This window comes from Vidua macroura, chromosome 23 (assembly GCF_024509145.1).
Source record: "Vidua macroura isolate BioBank_ID:100142 chromosome 23, ASM2450914v1, whole genome shotgun sequence".
Lineage (NCBI taxonomy): Eukaryota > Metazoa > Chordata > Aves > Passeriformes > Viduidae > Vidua > Vidua macroura.
This window is the reverse complement of record NC_071593.1, coordinates 3,808,820-3,827,501: the sequence shown is the minus strand read 5'-3', so window position 1 is coordinate 3,827,501 and position 18,682 is coordinate 3,808,820. Positions and strand designations below refer to the sequence as shown.

At 44.1% G+C, this 18,682-nt stretch overlaps 1 protein-coding gene across 1 annotated transcript; it reads left to right on the top strand.

Moving 5' to 3' along the window:
- Nucleotides 1–546: 546 nt before the first annotated feature.
- On the top strand, nucleotides 547–15,305 carry LRRC38 (leucine rich repeat containing 38). Its single transcript, XM_053997549.1, is given in 4 exon segments — nucleotides 547–578; nucleotides 580–626; nucleotides 629–1,294; nucleotides 13,200–15,305. Coding segments are annotated over 4 exon segments (999 nt in total). The 3' UTR covers nucleotides 13,454–15,305.
- Nucleotides 15,306–18,682: the final 3,377 nt, after the last annotated feature.

Below are 18,682 nucleotides of genomic sequence, written 5' to 3'. Positions count from 1 at the left end.
TTATTCTTCTTGCTTAAAAGATACTGAGTCATATTTAGATAATGTGAACAGACTTGCTCTAACAGCTGAGGAATCCAGAAACAGCACAAAGCAGAGTTCCTTGTCTTTGGGCTCCCCCCTTCTGCTCCCTGTTTTACAAATAAAAGGGAAACCTGTCCTCAGCAGGCGTCCAGGACACTGCCTGACCCCTGCTTGCATTTCCACGGCTGTTGGTCACCTTGATGGAGGCTCCTGCTAAGAAACACAGTAAGTGATCACACCGGGGATTTTTACCTGAAGGGATTTTAAGCAGAAGCTGTTGCTGTCAGAGTCACAGGATCAGGTGTGATTTCCCCTTTGCTGGAATAGACAGCAAATATTCAAACAGGCTCTGGGCTGTTTTTAGCTCACAAAAGCAAGGGAGTCCTTTGAAAGATCCTCCGTGTACCCAATCATCGCTTTCCTCACCCTGTACAGCATCATAATATTCTGACAGTGTAAATCCTCACATTTGCCTCCCTCCCTCCCTCCTCCCTCCCCCTCCAGACTGCTGCTATCGGATCTGTGATGATATGTGATCTCCTGGATACAATCAGACACACACACAAGTACCAGGCACTCCTGTTCAGCTGAGCAAAATGTCTTTCTCCTGAAGTGGTGCTCATCACAGCCTCCAGATCCTTGACGATGTTGCCATGCTTTCCTTCCTGCCTCCTTCCTTTTGCTGGCTTTGCCTGCCTGCTTTTCCTGCCCGGGGGTCATCTTTGCCCTGCTGTTTGTAGCTGTATGGACTACCACACCATAGACTGCCGGGATCAAGGACTCCCAAGTGTTCCTAATCCCTTTCCATTGGATGTACGGAAACTTCTTATAGCTGATAACAACATTCAGGCAATACCAGCTGACTTCTTTATATTTTATGGAGATCTAGTCTATTTGGACTTCAGGAATAACTCCCTCACCTCTTTAGAAGAGGGCACTTTTAGCAGTTCTACCAAACTGGTGTATTTAGACTTAAGCTACAACAATTTAACACAGCTCGATGCTGGGATATTCAAATCAGCAGAGAAACTGATAAAATTGAGCCTTGGAAACAACAACCTGGTGGATGTGGACGAGGCTGCTTTTGAGAACCTGGACCAGCTCCAAGTGTTAGAATTGAATGACAATAACTTACAGAGCCTAAACGTGGCAGCCCTGGAAGCACTGCCCTCCCTGCGGACCATCCGCTTGGAGGGCAACCCCTGGGTGTGCGACTGTGACTTTGCCAATCTTTTCAGCTGGATACAGGACAATGCATCCAAGCTCCAGAAAGGTAAAAAAGCTGCTCTGTGGCTCTCAGAGCAGTCTGTGTGTCTGTGTGTGCCTGGGAGGGCAGGATGGTCCCTGCTCCCATTGTCTGTGTGCCTGCAGTTTGCTCAGGCTGTCATTGCATGCTTTCAACAAACGAGCCCGTTAAATTCATGTTGGCTTCTTTTAGCAGCAGGTCCTCCTCCCACTTAAGAAATAAAATTTAAAAATTAAGCCCTAATAATTTTGATTTATAGACTAAACTTGCATAGGCAGTGAAAGAGCCTTTTCAAATTCATTCAGCACACAGCTGGTTCTCTTCCAGACTTCATTTCTCTCTGGCAAATATATTTTCTACAATAAGTCCTTTGAGCAGCTAAATATTCTGTGCCAGCTCCTGAGGAAAACTGTTTTTCCTCTCATTTTACTGATGAAGCTGCTACAAAAGAGTTAAATCCCCATTTTATGCAACTGTGATCATCAGCTCCTTCCTGGAAGTATTTAGTTGTGATGCTCTGTGTTTGAAATACTTCAGCATCTCAATCTGGGCTCTTTTCATTAAAAAAGCACTGCTTCCAATATGAGAAATAAATTGAAATGGCTTTAGAACCCCCCAAAATGCAAGATATATAATCCTGGTATTTGAGCCAGTAATTTTTAGAAAGGCACAGGGGGGAAAAAAATAAAAGTGTTAAGACTGCTATGTCTAGGGAATCCAGACTCATGTCCCACCAGACCCCAAAGCCTCTCTTAATCCAGCTTTAGCAGGAGATCATCTCACTGTTCATGCCTCCCAACAAGCACCAGGGCATAAACTCCTGCACTGAGCAGCACCAGCTGCTCCCAAAGGCAGATTGCTGGGAGCAGGGAAACTTTGGGAGGGCCCCAGAGGGGAGGGCCCCCCACTTTCCACCATCCCAGGTTGCTCCAAGCCCCATCCAACCGGGCCTGGAAGACTTCCAGGGATGGGGCAGCCCCAGCTTCTCTGGCCAACCTGTGCCAGGGCCTCACCACCCTCACAGGGAAGGATTTTTCCTCATGTCCCATCTAAACCTACTCCCTGTCAGTTTGAAGTTGTTCTCCTGTGTCCTGGCACTCCAGGCTCTGCCTCTGCAGTTATTCAGGTTCTTCCCATGCTTGTGACCTTGGGTAGCATCTTTCCAGTACACTCATCTATGTTGCCCTGAATATTCTTAGCTGTAGGTCAGCTGTTTTAGTGAAGAAGATATTTGAGGAAAAAGTGTTGGTTTTTTTTTCCTCTCTGTGTCAGTGAAACTTTGATCTCGATTCTTTCTAAACCAAACCTATTATCCCACCTTTCCTGATGCTTTAGCTTAAGTTTGCTCAATTTAAATACAGTATTTGCCTGTCTCTAATGTTAACATGAGTTCACACAGCAGTTCACCTTTTCCAGGCTTTTACTGAACTTTTGCAGGCTGTTCCCCTTGATTCTGACTGAGATCCTGATCTGTTCAGTTTGAGTCTGTCCTACCTCTTTCTCTGCTGCCCCCTCAGTGTTTTAAAGTGTATCTGAACTTCTGTCTGGGTATCTCAAGTGAGTGAGCTTTCCTGCAGCACTGCCAGTTTCCCAGTGTCTCCCCAGCTCACAGATGCTTTCCCACAGTTTTCCCTCATCCATAGCTGTGTTTTGGCCAAATAGCTGAAAAATGACTAGTTTATCCAGATCTTCCAAACTTTAACTAGGACTTGATTTGGGAAGACAAAGAAGGAAGGAGCAAATATTCCAGTGGTTGATTTGGTCAGAGGTGTCCTGCAAGGATTTGGATTTGTTGCCTGGAGTGAGCACCCTGCTCTCTTTGCACCCAGCCATGCCAGGGAGAGATGTGCACGGATGCAGAAAAGCATCAGGGCTTCTTGTGAGCTGCTGCCACAAAAACACTCACTGCCTCCTTTAATAAAGCACCAAAACATTCTCCACAAAGGTGACTGCAAAACTAACCCCAAAAAGGAAAGACTGTCCCAATGACTTTTGGGAATACTCGGCCACAGTCGCATGCCTTGCAAAACAACTTTTGGAAAGTCAGAGTTAAATTATTAGAATTATGATTTGATAGCATTTTACACCCAGTTTCCAGTTTTATTGATGTCACAACATGATTCCCATTAGGAACTGATTAAATTAGTGTTACTTGTCTGGTTCACTCATCCAAGACCACACTTGTCTGGCCTTTTCTGGGAACAGTGGGAAGGGCAACTCAGGAAACACTGAGCATTCAGACTCCCTGGCTGCTCCTGATAGCTCTGTAAAGCTGGAGACGAAGGATTCTTGCAGTAAACACAGCAGGATAAGTAGGGCAGCAGGCTTTCTGTCTGGAAATACAGGAGGAAAGATAAGGATGCATTTCCAGGGCCCAAGAAAAGATCTTGGCTGCTTCTCCTTTGGAATTCTGCAGCAGCTCGAGAGTTTGTGGTGCACTGGGAGAAGGACATTTGCAGACAGATTTAGGGTCTGGGCATTCCCTTAAGTTCCTCACCTTGAATGATGCTCAAAGCAGTGGAATGTGCCCGTTTGAGGGAAGTCCCTCAGCAGCTGAACTCTTCACCAAGCCCAGCCACTGCTCCACCTCCCACTGCAGCACTGCAGGGAACTCATCAGCCCAAGCTGCCCTTGGCTTTTACAAAAGAAATACCAAGTTGATTTAAAAAGGGGAGTTTTGTCTCTGTGAACTGAAATCTGGATAATTGATCCTGAAGCTCTGTGCCTCTGTAGTTAAGGTTTCTGGAGGACTCAGTGATATGAACAAGAGCTGTACTTCAACTCATTAGTTTTGCAGGAGCCTCCATTTTCCTCCTGGCACAGCAGCAGAAGCAGCTTGTGAAGTTCTAACTTCTGCTGGCCTGCCTGCCCAGCTGGCTGCAAAGCTGGAAAGGCTCTGCCCAGCTGAGCTGCCTCTGCTCATCCAACAAACAGCTGGGATTTCAATAATTTTACAGATTTCAGCATTTATTCATCTAGCCTAAATTTTAAATACAGGCTTAACTGGCATTAGGTGAATACCCTCCCCAGATGATGCCCTCATCCTGGCACATTTGCAGGCAGACTTATTAAAAAACAGCACTAAAATTTTGCTATTAAACCTAGCACTTTAAAACAGCAAACACATTTTTTTTTTCATCATAAAGATAAATTAAATCCAGCATTTTTTTCATGCTGCAAAACAAAACTACAATTTTCCCCTCTGATTTGGTTAGTAATTGATTAAAAACAAATTAGTGAGCATAGTACAAAGAAGGCAAAGGAACTGTGAAGAGCAGTGGAATGGTGATAAGTGGAAAAAATAGAAAAGTTTTTTTCCCTGGAGAAGACAAAGTGCTTGCTGTTGGTCAGAGTGTTACAACAGTTATAAAGATTTTCTGTAGAAGGATGTTTGGTTGTGCAGGCATTTGCTGCACCTGAATGGTGTATGGTGGCAAATGGTACATATCAAAGCCTTCCCATCAGCAGGAGAATGGATATTAAGAATTTGGGATTATTTTCTTTTGGAAATAGAGGAGTTGCTGTAAGATCTTTATCCTTAAAAAGTATAAAAACTTTCATAGTATGTTTTACTCCATGGGGCCATGAAAACTCATAGAACAAAACTCATAGAACTCATAGAACAAAACTCATAAAACTCATAGAACAAAAAATACCTTGAAAGAACAAGTTGGTCTACAAAAATACACTCAGCAACTTCTCATATTGGCCAGGTTTTCTTCTGCTTTCAGAGCTTGTTGTTCATCACATTTATCTTGGCTAAAATTGCACTTTTCTTTTTTTCCTCATCTCTTAACCTAGTCCTTTTAGGAATACTCTTTGAAACTCAGGGCTCAGCCAGCAAAAGATTGTCACTGGTGCAAATGACAGAACAGAGGGTTATGAACCTTCCATTTCAGTGTTTAAATGCAAAGGGCTTTGATGGAATAAATTTTTGCTGATATTTTTTGTTTAAAATTAGTGCAAAAGACATTTCTTGAATCTCTCTGAGGATCCCATCAGGCTGAAGGGATTGGGTTCAGATAAATGCCTGTAACAAAGCAGTACAACTAATCTGCAATGGCCACATTGAAGGCCTTTGTTGAAATTCCTGTTGTTGATTTTTATTTTCTGTGAAGAAGCTTTGGGCAGCTGGGCCTGTGACCTTGTTTGCTAATGACTAAAGTATTTTTAACATACTTTTAATTAGAACTTAAGTACTCCTTGGAGTGTGACTGTAGTGTCTCCTTTCTCTCATCTTGCCCTCATTTTGCTTTTTACTTCCTTCCTTCCCCTTGTGTTTGGGAAGTTGTATACAGTTTCTGGGATTAACTGATTTATTTGTTTAGTTATTTAAGTTCCCCACTACCCATAGCAAGAATTAAAAATTTTTGCTGCTCTCTATAAAAAACAGTATTAGAAAGACTTTTAGCAAAGGTTTAGACTGAGCATTTTTATGGGTAGCCTTTGCACATTTGTATTTCCAGGAAGATTTGAAAAACTCGTTCAGAAGTGGCCAGAGACAGAATTCCAAATAGATTTGTGCTGTGATAAATAAAACAGATGTTCTGAATGTCTGAAATTGAAGTAGCCAAAGATGAGGTGAGCACTGCTGCTCATTTGATCAACTGTTGCTCCATTTTGGAATACTGTGGGTGGTGGCTACACAATTCTATGTTCCAAGGGGGTTTTAGTGTCAGTACTAACACAGATGCTGTTTAGCTACTTGAAAGGCTTCTGTAGTTTTCAAGACCTCTTTGGAATGGATGGAGAAGTAAATTCTGGTGAATTAGCATACTTCCAGATAAAGCAAAAGAACAGGGAGAAGGATGGCAGTGAGGGAAGGTAGGAAAAAAGCCAAGAGCGGGTGACAGTGAGGCTGTAAGCAGGAAATTCAGACTGAATTCAGTCCTAAAAGAGAGATTCAGAAGTGAATCAGTGTAGTGAGAATCATGAAATATAATCACTGAGGTTGGAAAAGACCCCTAAGGCCATCAAGTCCCAGCTGTGCCCGATGCCCACCCTGTCCTCAGCCCAGAGCCCCGAGTGCCACCTCCAGCCCTTCCTTGGACACTCCAGGGATGGGGATCCAAACCTCCCTGGGCAGTTCTAGGGCCTGAGCACCCTTTCCATGGGGAAATTCCTGCTGATTCCACCCTGAGCCTGCCCTGGCCCAGCCTGAGGCCATTCCCTCTCCTCCTGTCCCTGTTCCCTGGAGCAGAGCCCGACCTCCCCGGCTGTCCCCTCCTGGCAGGAGCTGTGCAGAGCCACAAGGGCCCCCCTGAGCCTCCTTTGCTCCAGGCTGAGCCCCCCCAGCTCCCTCAGCTGCCCCTTACAGGAGCTACCTCCAGACCCTTCCAGAGCCAGGAGAAAGGAATGATTTTTCTAAGCTTGCTCAGACATTCCGTGCCATGAGGTTACCATCTCTTGCTTCTTGGCTCTCTCTACAATCCCAATGAGATCTATTGCATAACTTATTCTTATAAATTAAACAATCACTTCACTAATCCAGGCCTTTAATGAGTTTACAGAAAATATTAAATCTTTTCTTCAAAACAAAGCGTCATCATGACACAAGAGGACAGGTTTTGTTTAACATTTGAACTGACAGCCAGCAAGGAAATGGAGTGTTTTACAAATCCTCTTGCCTTATCAGTCTTTATTAGCACTTATTTGTTCATCTGCTGTGGAGAGAAGGCTCCTTAACTTCATGTACCAATATAGAAGCTGAGTGAGCTGCAGCTAGCAAGGACAGGCTGTTCTGTCCATTGCAACCATCAGCTCTCCCCCAGTATCATGCACATGCTCCCACATCACCAGGACAGAACAGGAGATCTGTGTGCCTGGAAAGGAATTAAAAGCCCTAAGACATTTCACACATTCAGCAGCTTTTATCCTTCTCAAGCAGAAACTCCTCACAGAAATTATATTCCTTAACAAGCACATCAAATCTGTTTCTATATATACATATATAAATATATAATTTGATCTCCCAGACATTTTCAGTAAAATGATCTGACTGCCACTGGCTTTTCACTCTGTTTCTTCCATCCTAAGGTTATTTGGAGTGCTTCCATCTTTCACGGATTTGAAGATGTGAGGACAGCACTTGCAGATGTGAACACCTGATGTTGAACTTCGTATTTAGGCACTGAGAAAAAACTGCTAAAGTACCTTCCAAAGCTGTTCTGCAAATCTTTCAGGCACTTGGCCATAAAAGTTTTATTTAGGGACCTAAATCTAGGCTTCAAGTTTTTTAAGCTTTACTGTTCTGATCGCTCAAGGCTATTTTCAATGAAATCTCATCTCACTTCAGAGGCAATGCCTCTCTCATTGCTTATTAATACATCTAATACATTTGTGACAGTGTTTAAGGAGACTAAGGCAAACCATAGCTGGGAGCAAAATACCACACAAGAAACAACATGCCACATTTAAACATTTCAAATCTGTGTCAACTGCATTCAGCAACACAAGGGAACAGCTAAATTCCACCCAAAAGGGCAAATGCCAATTTTACTCTAAAATAAAAAGCCTATTGTAGTGCTCTTATATTTACTGTATCCATAGTAGTGAACATGTGTGCATGCAGCTCATTTAAACATTTATGGTTTCAGATATTTCTGTGGATTTATTGTGCATGTCCCAGTGTGCCTTTGCATTATCTCATTCTGCTGTCCATTGCTGAATGGTAGGAAGCTCTTTGTCCTGGTACCTGCTTTTTATGAACTTCAAAAGACCCCAAGAGAATTGAGGCTTTTTTTTTTTTTTTTTTAACTCAGCATCCAAAATTACAGCTGGGCAATCTCTGTCTGCTAACAGACAGACCATAACTATGAAATGATAATGAATTCCAGAAGTTCTCCAGTCAAAAATATATTTAGCATAGGGACTAGAAATAAGCAGACAGAAAGACACCAGGAGTCCTTCAAAACAGGGTCAAGTGGACCTGGAGAAAGTGATGCCCTTGATGCTTGTCTTTAGCTGGAGGAGTGTGATCCAAAACTCACAGTGCAGTAGAGCAGCAGTCAACACACCCAGGGAAAGCCCCTGGCACAGGCAGGAGCAGGCAATGTCAGTGCACTCGATGGTTTAAAAATTCCTGATCACAAGAACCTGGGAGAAACGTGGCTGCAAAGTCCCAGCAGGGTTCAGATGAAGCAGGGCCTCTGGGTTTTTGTTGGGGGTGTTGAGATGGTGAGATCAGTCCAGTTATAGTTTTGGGGCATTACAGCCTTGATTGTCTCTTTTCAGTAATTTAGAAGGAAATTATTCATTTTTTGCATGCAGACTGGTTTTGGGCTGCTTCTGTTTTCTAGGAGGTGGAAAGATTTCAGCCTGGCATAGTCCTGAACAGAAACAAACTCAACGTGGTTTTTAGGATCTAGCAGCAGCCTCATTGCCTGTGATTTATTGGCAGGGTTTAACTGCTGGACTTGGTAGAGCTGTACTCCTCTAATATAAGATGTTCCAAGTCATATTGTTCTGAAACCTATTTGGGAATGTCACTGAAATAACTCTACCTGGAACCCTCCTGCATCACTTCTTTATGAACACACTTTTTTTCTCTTCTTTTTAAAAACACACCTCTCCTTTTAACAATGTGGTTCTGGAATTCCAGCATTTTCACACTTCCCACGTTACTTAGACAATTGGCTCCTCAGGGTACATACCTGTATTTCCATCCTTGTTCTCCCAGAGTTGAGAGAAGCCTGTGTAGAATCCAGCACCTGTGCCTTGCCTGGCATTTCAAAGCAATCAGCACCAGTGCAGTACATCTGCTCCTTTTGGTGGCATAGCAGAAGGATACAGGGTGTGTGACATTGTCCTTGGGACAGCTGGAGTCATTACAGATAATGGGATGGCCCTGACCAAAATAACCCAAGCTGTGTATTTATAGCACACTCACACTTGTTATTTCATTTACAGTTTTGTTTGGTATGGAGAAGCAACTCCTTGAATATGTTGTGGGAGCAATGAGGTAGATATATATAACTGTCATCAAAGGCTCTCTTGCTGCAGCCAAGCACTAAACACCAAGCTGCTTTGGCATGCCCTTTGCAAGAATCCTGGCTGGTCTTTTAAAAGAATAAATTCTACAGAATAAATAAATCATAAAAAATGCAGAAAACCCCCACAGACAATCTATAAAAATTAATACCATTCAAGTAAAAGTGTGAGAAAGCAGAGCTCTGAAGTTAAATTGCATCTCCTGTCCTCTATAGGTTGTGTGTGGGGACAAGGATTTGACTGAGCCAGCCTAGATACAAGAGAATCACACAAAGGAAAAAACCTACACCCTACAATTAATACTGATCACCTTTTAGAAACCATTCTTTAGTTCATTGTTCATGCAGAGGGTGTTTACTGCCTGGAATTTCTTCCTGCCCAAGGAAAGAACAAAGCTGGATCTATTGCTGGCACCAATGGAACCATCAGTTCTCAGGACTCCTGTGTCACAGGAACAGCCTACTTGTAAATAATGTAAAGCCAGGGCTGTGTGTCTGTGGAAGGAAGCAGATGAAATGGGTTTGTCCATTTCTCATCCTCAGCAGCTGTGTGACCTGCAAGTGATGGTATTTTCAGGTGAAGAGTTGGAAGCTGTGGTGCAACAACCCCTGCATCAGCTTTGGAAGGAGAAATTCTTTGTGCCACCAGAGATAGAACTGCTGCTATTAATCTTGACTGTTCCAAATGAACAGTCTGTCCCAAATTCTCTTTGGAGTCCAAAGAAAAGCTTCTGTTTGGCTGTGCTGGGTTTTTCAACAGTGTCACGACTCAGTGAAGAGAAACATCCACCCAACAGGACTGACCAACATTCCTTCCCCCCAGCCACTGCCCTGTGCTTGCACCCAGCTCTGCAGTCTGCCCTGGCTGCTGCAGCACAGCTCTGGGAGGCTGCCCTGTGTGTGGAGAGGAGAGCTCAGCTCACTCCTGTCTTTTGGAAGAGGTGGTGCCTACACAGCGTGGCTGGAGTACAGGCTGGGAGCCACGAGACCCCTGCCCTGGCCCCTGCTCTGTGGTGCTGCATTTCATCTTCTGGCACCTTAGTTATTCCAATAACTAATAATTCTCTAAAAACTTGAGGCCACAGAAGTCTGTTGGGCTGTCACAGAATAAAGCAAGCAGCAAATTCCCATCTTATCTATTTGGTTTGAGAACATGACCTAGATTCCAGTACCCATGGCTACATGGAGAGGAGCATCTTTATTTCTCCTTATTGTATAATGAGTCTCAAAATCTTTGCAGTACACTGATTCTCATAGCAAGCAATACCCTCTTAGTGCCTTGGTGTGCTGCAGATCCTCTGCTGTTTGCATTCTGTGTGTTGTGCTGTAAAGTGAAAGCATCAGGGAAATAGGAATAGAGCTCACAGTGCACAGGGTCAGCTTTGATCCATGGCAGAACTGCTGCAGGGAATAAAGGGTGAGCTCCTTCCCATGTCTGGGATCCTGGGCAAATGTTACCATGCTAAGTTTTCTCTAAAGCCAAGGGCTGCAGTACGTAGAACTGCTCAGGACAAGAGTGTTCTTTTGGAGCCTTCTTTGCTCTCTTTATTTTTTAATATATTCTTTTTTTGCTTCCTCCCTTATCCAGATCTGATATTCCATCCCATCACTCCTGCAGAGAAGTATTTTAAATGCTGCCAGTTGAGAATTTCTTTTGCAGTTGGACAGAATTTTTAAATGTAGAGTTGCTTATGGTCACCTGTGCCCTCTTTCTTTTGAGGAGCTTGGCTCAGATGCTTTGAAAACAGCAGTTCTCAGGAGGTCTCAGCCTGTGTAAGACTGATCTCTTTTACAGAAACACAGTTGTACAAAAACCCTTGTTTTTTCTTGTACTTGCTACAAGTGAAATGGAATTTGTGTAGGTGCTGTATTCACTTGGTGCAGGTTTTCCTGCCAAAATGCTGCAGTGATCTTTTCATATTAGCAAGGAATTTCTTCTTCAAATGAATTTGCAGTATGTTGCACTCATGCAACTGCTTTGATTACTGTCAGGATTATATTTATTTACTGAAAAAAAAGTCTTTGCTTTTTAAAATCTGATTTAAAAGACACAGGTACTGAAATTCCAGCCTATAACTTTTCACTCATTTCTCACGGTTTTGAATAGGGAAGGATATTCATCAGTCCCCCATTTTGCTTACTCTGATTAATGCCTAGAGCTGCTACTTCCAAGTCTTACTGAAATGAAAGTATGATGTGGTGGCCAGCTGTCAGTAGGAAGGTTTGCAGGGGGAGGCTGGAGAGGGCAGGTTTGTATCTCCTCAGTCTCTGCGTGCTCAGGTGCTCCGGGGTATCAGCTCGTGCAGAAGACATGAACATTGCAGGGTCAGACTTCCAGAAGTCTCAGAGGATGTTTGGAACCATGTAGCTGCTTTCTCTGCCAGGTCAGTCCCGATGACAGGAGGTTCCACAGATCTCCAGAGCGAGCTGTGCTTGTTCCCCATGTGCTGTGCACGGCCAGGGCTCGCCGGGCTCGGGAGCAGCAGTGTGGCTTTGGGCAGCAGTGTCCCTGCAGAACCAGTGAGCCTTGGCCAGGCTGGCTGCTGACACTGCTGACACTGCTGGGCAGCTCTCAGGACCCTCCCAGTCAGAGCAGCACGAGAAAGAGGGAAAGCCACAAACTTTAGGCAAACACAACAGACACAGGATGGCTTTTAGGGATCAAAATTTAATACAATCGTCATTGCAAGGTCAAGTAGGTCACGGTGATAATTGGTTCCACAGTGGAATTAATTACAACTCCTTCTCAAATCAACACAACAGCTGGGCTGGGCTGGATCCAGACAATCAGTCAGGGCAGCAGCACTAACCCGAGGAGCTGGATTTAGCAGTGAAACATCACATGCCCCAGCTATCCAGCCACAGGAAAGCTGTGATTCACAAAAGCAGAGGGACTCTTATCATCACCACTCCTTGTTTAAAGTGACATCATGGTTCTGTGGCAGACCTGTGGGACAGAAATGCCATGTCCTCTGTGTGCACACAGCAAGGCAGGGCCCAAACCAGAGAGAACAGCCCGGGATCATCAGTAGAGAGGAAGTGGATCAAGTAACTCAGCAGCAGCTCTCGTGTCATTAACACACAATTCTTGCATTTCCCCTTTACATTCATGTCCTTAATAGTGAGACAAAAGCTGCCTTGCCAGCAGCTCTACAGACTTTATCCACTTCAGTATGAGTTCCATTCTAGCCCTGGAAATCCCTCTCCTGATCTTCCCCCGTGAAGAGGGAGCTGGGCACATGCAGTGAACTGTGTGCTTTTACCATCCAGGATCCAGCTGTATTCTCACACTTCTTAAATCTGGGGTTTTTTGCTTTCACTACAAAGAACCCAGCTCTTGGCATTCTCCAGTAATGCAGGGAGGAACAATATCTGTCAGTCTGCATGGCTTCAGGGCAGCCAGACAGAAAAGGAGGAAGCAGGTCACAGACAAACAAGCATCCATTAAACCCAAACTCTTGTTTGCCCAGAAAAAAAACCCCAAACAACTCTAGTTTGGAACTACATGGAAAAAAAGTAATGTAGAAGGGTGTGGAAGGAACTTCAGTATCCCTCTCACCCTGTTTTGGAGTCAGAGTTTTGTGTTCAGATGGAGTAGCTGGGAATTGCTTTCAGGTCTCCAGGTTTAGATGCATCTAGGGTTCAACATTCACTTTCTTAATTCCTCCAAATCATGGTCCTAGATCACACCTGATCCCTGGAAAGCTGCAGATGAAATAACTTCATTTCCAGGAGCTGCTCAAAGGGGGTATGGGGCTAAGTGACAGGGAACAAAACCTGTCACTTTTGGATAGTGACAGGTTTTGTTCCATTTCCCCCTGAATATTGTACAATTTCGTAAACCTGGAATTAACCCTAAAACTTTTCTTCAGCCATTCAATCTCTGACCCAGAACAACAGAAGAATTCATCTGCTGATTTGTTTCCCTTTCCTCTTCCTTGCAGGTCTCCATGAAATCCAGTGCTCCCTGCCCGTGGAGAACAGAAGGATCTTTCTGAATGAGTTATCTGAGGTCAGCTTTAGTGAATGCAAATTCAGTTTGTCACTGACAGACCTTTTCATCATCATCTTCTCTGGGGTCGCCGTGTCCATCGCTGCAATTCTCTCCAGCTTCTTCCTGGCCACCCTGGTGCACTGCTTCCAAAGGTGTGCTCCCAGCAAGGACGACGATGAAGATGAAGATGACAGTGAGGACTGAACTTAGTCAAAATCCTTAAGTTTCCTTGGTTTATCAGTTACCAGATCATCAGCCAAAGTCTATGAGGAAAAAAAAAGTAGAGTGAAAGCTTTAAACATGACTTAAACTCACAATGTGTAAGGATCCCTTCTAGCCACTGCTGGTCACAGGCAGGAATGGCAGAGCTGAGACTGTCACCTCTTCTTGCACATGTACCCTGCTGCAATCAGACCGGGTTCATTCCCATGGTCCTTAACCAAACACTGCATTTAAGCTTGAAGATTGAAAGAAAAAGGGGGGGAAAAGCCAAAAAAAAAAAAGATCCAATGCTTTAAAAGATGAGTTTCCAGATTGTCCTGATGAGATGCAGATTTTCATAAGTGCTTGAAGCTTGTTCTAGATACACTTTGAAAATGACCGGATGAATAGAGCTGTTTCAGGTTGAAAATACAGAAGCAATTCAAAATAGCATCTTTCCTAGATCTAAGTACTGGGAGATTCTATTAAGACTCACACAAAATGCAATTAAAATGATTCCTAGAATTGTAGAAAGCATGAGAGGAAGGTTGGCATTTTCCCCCTACAAAAGTTCTCCAGAAACATTCATCCTCCATTTAGTGACAGCAATTGCAGGCACCATTCAGCAAAAAAAAAAAAAGTTTCTGTAAGTGAATATGATTCTGGGTCTGAGTCATCCACTGCAGATGCCTGGCACTTCTTTGGTCATGGCACAAATACTAAATTTAACATCCTTTTGCATTTTTAGATGCAGTGAAGTAAAGGATTTCCCTCCCCGTAATGCTCGGCACCAGTAACTGTTGCAGCATCCAGTCCATTTAGCTATTTTAAAGCACTAAGGGCTATATTCTGCTCCTGGTTATACTGGAATAACCCAAATGAGATGAACACCATGATCCAAATTGGCAACTGTATAAACAAAAGTGAAATCTGGCCCAACATATTTCTGACTGTATTATAGATTTGTCAAAACTTGAGCTCTTCTATACGATGGTAGATATTTTTGTTAAAATTTAAAAAGACATTTATTACAAGAGATTTTTGGAATAGTGCTGGACAGCTTTTTAGGATAAGTATATTTTTAAAATATTTGAAATGGAAATATTTTTTTAAAGCTCTGTGTATTTAAATTGTTATCTAGAGTAGCTGTGAGGGCTTAAAGTAATGAACAACGTAGTAAAAAGCAAGCTAAGGACTGTATGCTATTATAAAGTAATTAGAGCTGATAAAAAGTAGCATCTGTCTAACTACTGTAAATGCTGTTATTTCTTTTAAAAAGCACTCTTTGTTTAAAATACTGCCTTGCTCAGTAGGAGGGAGTCACCCTGCGTGGTCGGGGGTGACAGGGCCCAGCAGACACCTCCCATCAGCACTCCTGGGGATCCCCACCCAGCTGGGACCAGCTGGAAAACCTTCAGCCAACCCCAGTCTGGCCGTGCCTCAGCCCCAGGACCTGCAGCGTGACCAGCACCCAACTGCTCATCCCCCTGAAGCCTCTGGGGCTGTCCCTGGGGGTCAGCCCTGTCCTGGGGCAGTGGGGCTGCACTGGCAGCTCTGCAGCTCCTGCCCGGCTGGCAGGGCTGGCTCTGGGTGTGCACCACGCTGAGGTCACAGATAAATAAACAGAGTGTTTATTTCTGTTCGCTGGAGAGCTCATCCAATGCACCTCCTGCTTCCATTGTTAGGATCTGACTTCTGAAAACACACCGAGACAGAATTAAGCAGGACAGTGAGAGGCTATTCTGTATCAATGCTGTCTTATTCTAATACAATTCCTTCAAGAAAAATGAAATTACATGATTTTCACTGTGTAGTGCCATGATAATTAACAACACAAATATATTTATAATTTCAACCTGGGTTTTGATGTTTATTTGTATGTGGGAATGAAAAAGGACAAAAACCATGCCTGATTCACCTTTTCTAAGGGAGGCTTTGTGGGGTGGTTGGAAACACACATTCTCCAGTGCAGTTCCTCAGCCACCTACCTTTCCCACAAATACAGATCTGTTATCAACAGTTTTATATTTAGAGCCGTGCAAATTGTTCAGTCATGGAATAGGAAACTGGGTCACACTTATTATGGACCCAAAACTCACAACCCGTTAGCAAAATGATTTGTCCCACCAAACCTCCCAGGGAGTCACCAGGGGATGTTCCCTGCCCCTGGTAATGAACTCTTGGCTTGGTGTCACCAGCCTGGAAGGCTCAGTAATTTGGCAGAGGTCATGTATCAAACTCAGCTATCTTGACTGGGCTCTGCTCTCACTTGCAGGTTCACCCTGCTCTGGTGCCTCTGAAGGAAGATGCAGATTTGTTTATAGTTTGTAGCTCTTTGTTGAACCCAACACAAAGCCCTGCCAGATCTGGTTCTATCTGGGACGTGGCACCCTCAGAACAGCGAGGAGCACACCAAGCTGCCACCCACACAACGCAGCACAAGCTGGAGAGCAAGGCTTGGCAAAGCTTTATTTGGGAAGCTGCTATTCTGGATACTCCATGGCACCAAAGTGATCTTGCAGTGTAGGGTTTTTTTCTGGATCAGAAACTTTAGTGGTATTTTTAAATTCTGTTTTTCCCTATAAGTAAAAAAAAAAGTACGTTTCAGGACTATTGAACACCTCCAGTTAGTAATATTGATTCATTGTAAGCACTAGCAGTTGCCAACTATTAATATTGATTTTGCATAATTCTAATTGCTAGTAAGTGAGACAGAACTTGGATTTCGTTCTAACTGGGATTTTTCAAATTTTACAGAATCTTGAGAGCAAAACACTTTCCTGTTGGAATATTGCCAGAACTAGTGATCACCATAATGATCCCCTGCAAAACCTTGAAAGCTGATTTCATCATCATCAATAGAGAGTGGCCTGAGGGCTGTGTTGCAATCCAGTTTTAGCTCCACAAAGGTGGAACACAGAGCTAATCCCCTCTCCAGGTTTTGGGGCATGGGGAGTGTTCCTGTGAGGGGATATTTCCGCGGCTGGGATGTGGTGAGCCTGCACTCCCTGCTCGGGCTGCAGTGACCCACATTGGGATCAGAGGAGTTACAGTGGTGCCAAGTGAGAGCTGAATTTAGCTTCCCTTCACTCCAGCAGCGCTGCCAGTCGGTGATTAGAAACGTACTGCGCAAAGTTCTTCATTTACAACTTCCCTTCTAAAACAGCTTCACTTTCGTGGTGCTCTCTCTCACTGTCAGAACCAAGCAGACATTTTACCTGCTTCAAGGGGAAGGAAAGACACTCTGCATGACCCAAATAAAGCGTTGCAGGCTCCAGGAGCCAGGAAGCAGCTGCCACATTGCCTGCAGATATGTCTCCTTGATGAAATGCTGGAGCTTGGTATGTGTGAGGATCCAAAACCTGCTCAAAATACCAAATCTGCACTATGTCATTGAGATGGTCTGACTTTTAGAAGTGTGCACACGGGTTTTAAAAATAACTAATCCACAAAATATTAAAATAAAGATCACCTAAAACAACTGTCCAAACCCAGCATTTCATCCCCTGTCAGCCACCATCTTTCCTGCTGTGTCTCTTGCTCAGACATGAACATTAATGGGCCAGGTTTTACAGCAGTACTGGAATAAAAATGCACTGGGATATGTCAAAGGGGTGGCTCTGGATGATCCTACAGAGGACCACAGTGCTTTCCTACCTCAGACAAAGAGCAGAGAGTGACCCGTTGCACACTGGCAGCTAGAATTCAGCCTGGCATACACAGAAATGGCAAAAACTGAGCTTGTCTTTCAGCTGTGGGAAGAGCTGTGTGCACTCCCCTGGGTGGGCAGAGGTGTGTGACAATCCTGGAGCTTGCTGTAACTGTGCCCCCCGTGGAGCCCCAGAGGAGGGGCTGCAGCTGGGGGGGACCTGAGCTGGGCCCTGTCCCCCCTCCCCAGCCGAGGTCCCTCTGTGCTGGCTGCAGACCCAGAGCAGCAGCTCTGTGCAGGACCTTCCAACCTCCTCTGTGAGTAAATTACTTTATTTCCAGGGCTGGCATGTCTAAGTTCAGCTCACATCCCCCAAAATAAAGGAGCAGGGCTTTGATAGTGTCCAAATCCAACCATTCCTCTGAGAGGACAGTGTTTGATCACCTGTGGTTTAACCTGTTTCATTGGCCTCCCGTGGCACTGTGGAGGAAAGTCCTTGTGACTCATGGTGGTGAAGATGGTGGTGGAATGCTGAATCCTTGTGTAGACTTTCCAAGAAGAAACCAGAAATATACATCAGGAAATTAAATTTATTGGAGAGCAAGATCTGCCAAGGGCTCTGAGTGTCAAATAGCCTGTGACACACAAGCCACCAGAATCTTTTATTATTTCATGTCCTCCCTGTCACCATTGGAGCAATATTGTAGAAAACTATGGAGAACCACAAACACATTATTAGTGATGCTTTGTCACAAAAATACCTGGATTTGTAATCAGATTCACACTCCCACATTGACCTTTTGGTGTTGGTTTCTGTATCTTCATGTCACAATTGTATCTAAAATAACATCCCAGCTTGGTGCTTCCTCTGAACAGTGCAGCAACAAATCACCACAGAACTAACCAAACCAGGAAAAGCACAGGTCCAGCTATCTGTCCTACCACCCAACTTCTATTGTAAAGAGTGAGTAGGAAAAAAAACTACTGAATTTTGAGCTGACACAGAGAGAGCAACAGCAGCCCCTCTGTCACAAAGCAGGACTTGAATTATGCTGTGTCTCTCCAGTTCCCAGCAGCTCTCACACCCCACCCAGAGCTCCCTGAAGCCATGTGAAATTGTGTAACTCTGGGTTAGCAGCACAGAGTGTGGTTTTTTGGGACTTGTCAAAACCCCTACCAGTAAAGACTTCGGAGCAGGCTTCTACTGTTCATTCTGTGGGATGTGAAAAGCTTGCAGAGAGGTGGGCAGCAAGTAAGGAGTGAACCAGCTTGGGCCAGGGCTGCTCAGCAGAGACAAGTTTGCTAAAAGGCTGCTTTGTTTTCATCTCAGAGCTGCTTTTCCACCAGTTTCTGGAGCAGTGGTGAGCTCTGAAGTTTGGCCAGCTCACACCCAGGTACGTGGTATTGTCTATTTCCACCAGAAATTTATCTCAGGTGAATTTTCAAAGTTTAGTGCTCCTAGCCAAAGCACCATTTGCCTGTTCAAAAGCTTTCATTTGAATGTGAAATGTGAGATGTCACTCAAAAGGCTGTATAAAAATTTCTTATCAGCTCAGAAATTAAAAAGTCAAAAAAGTCCATCC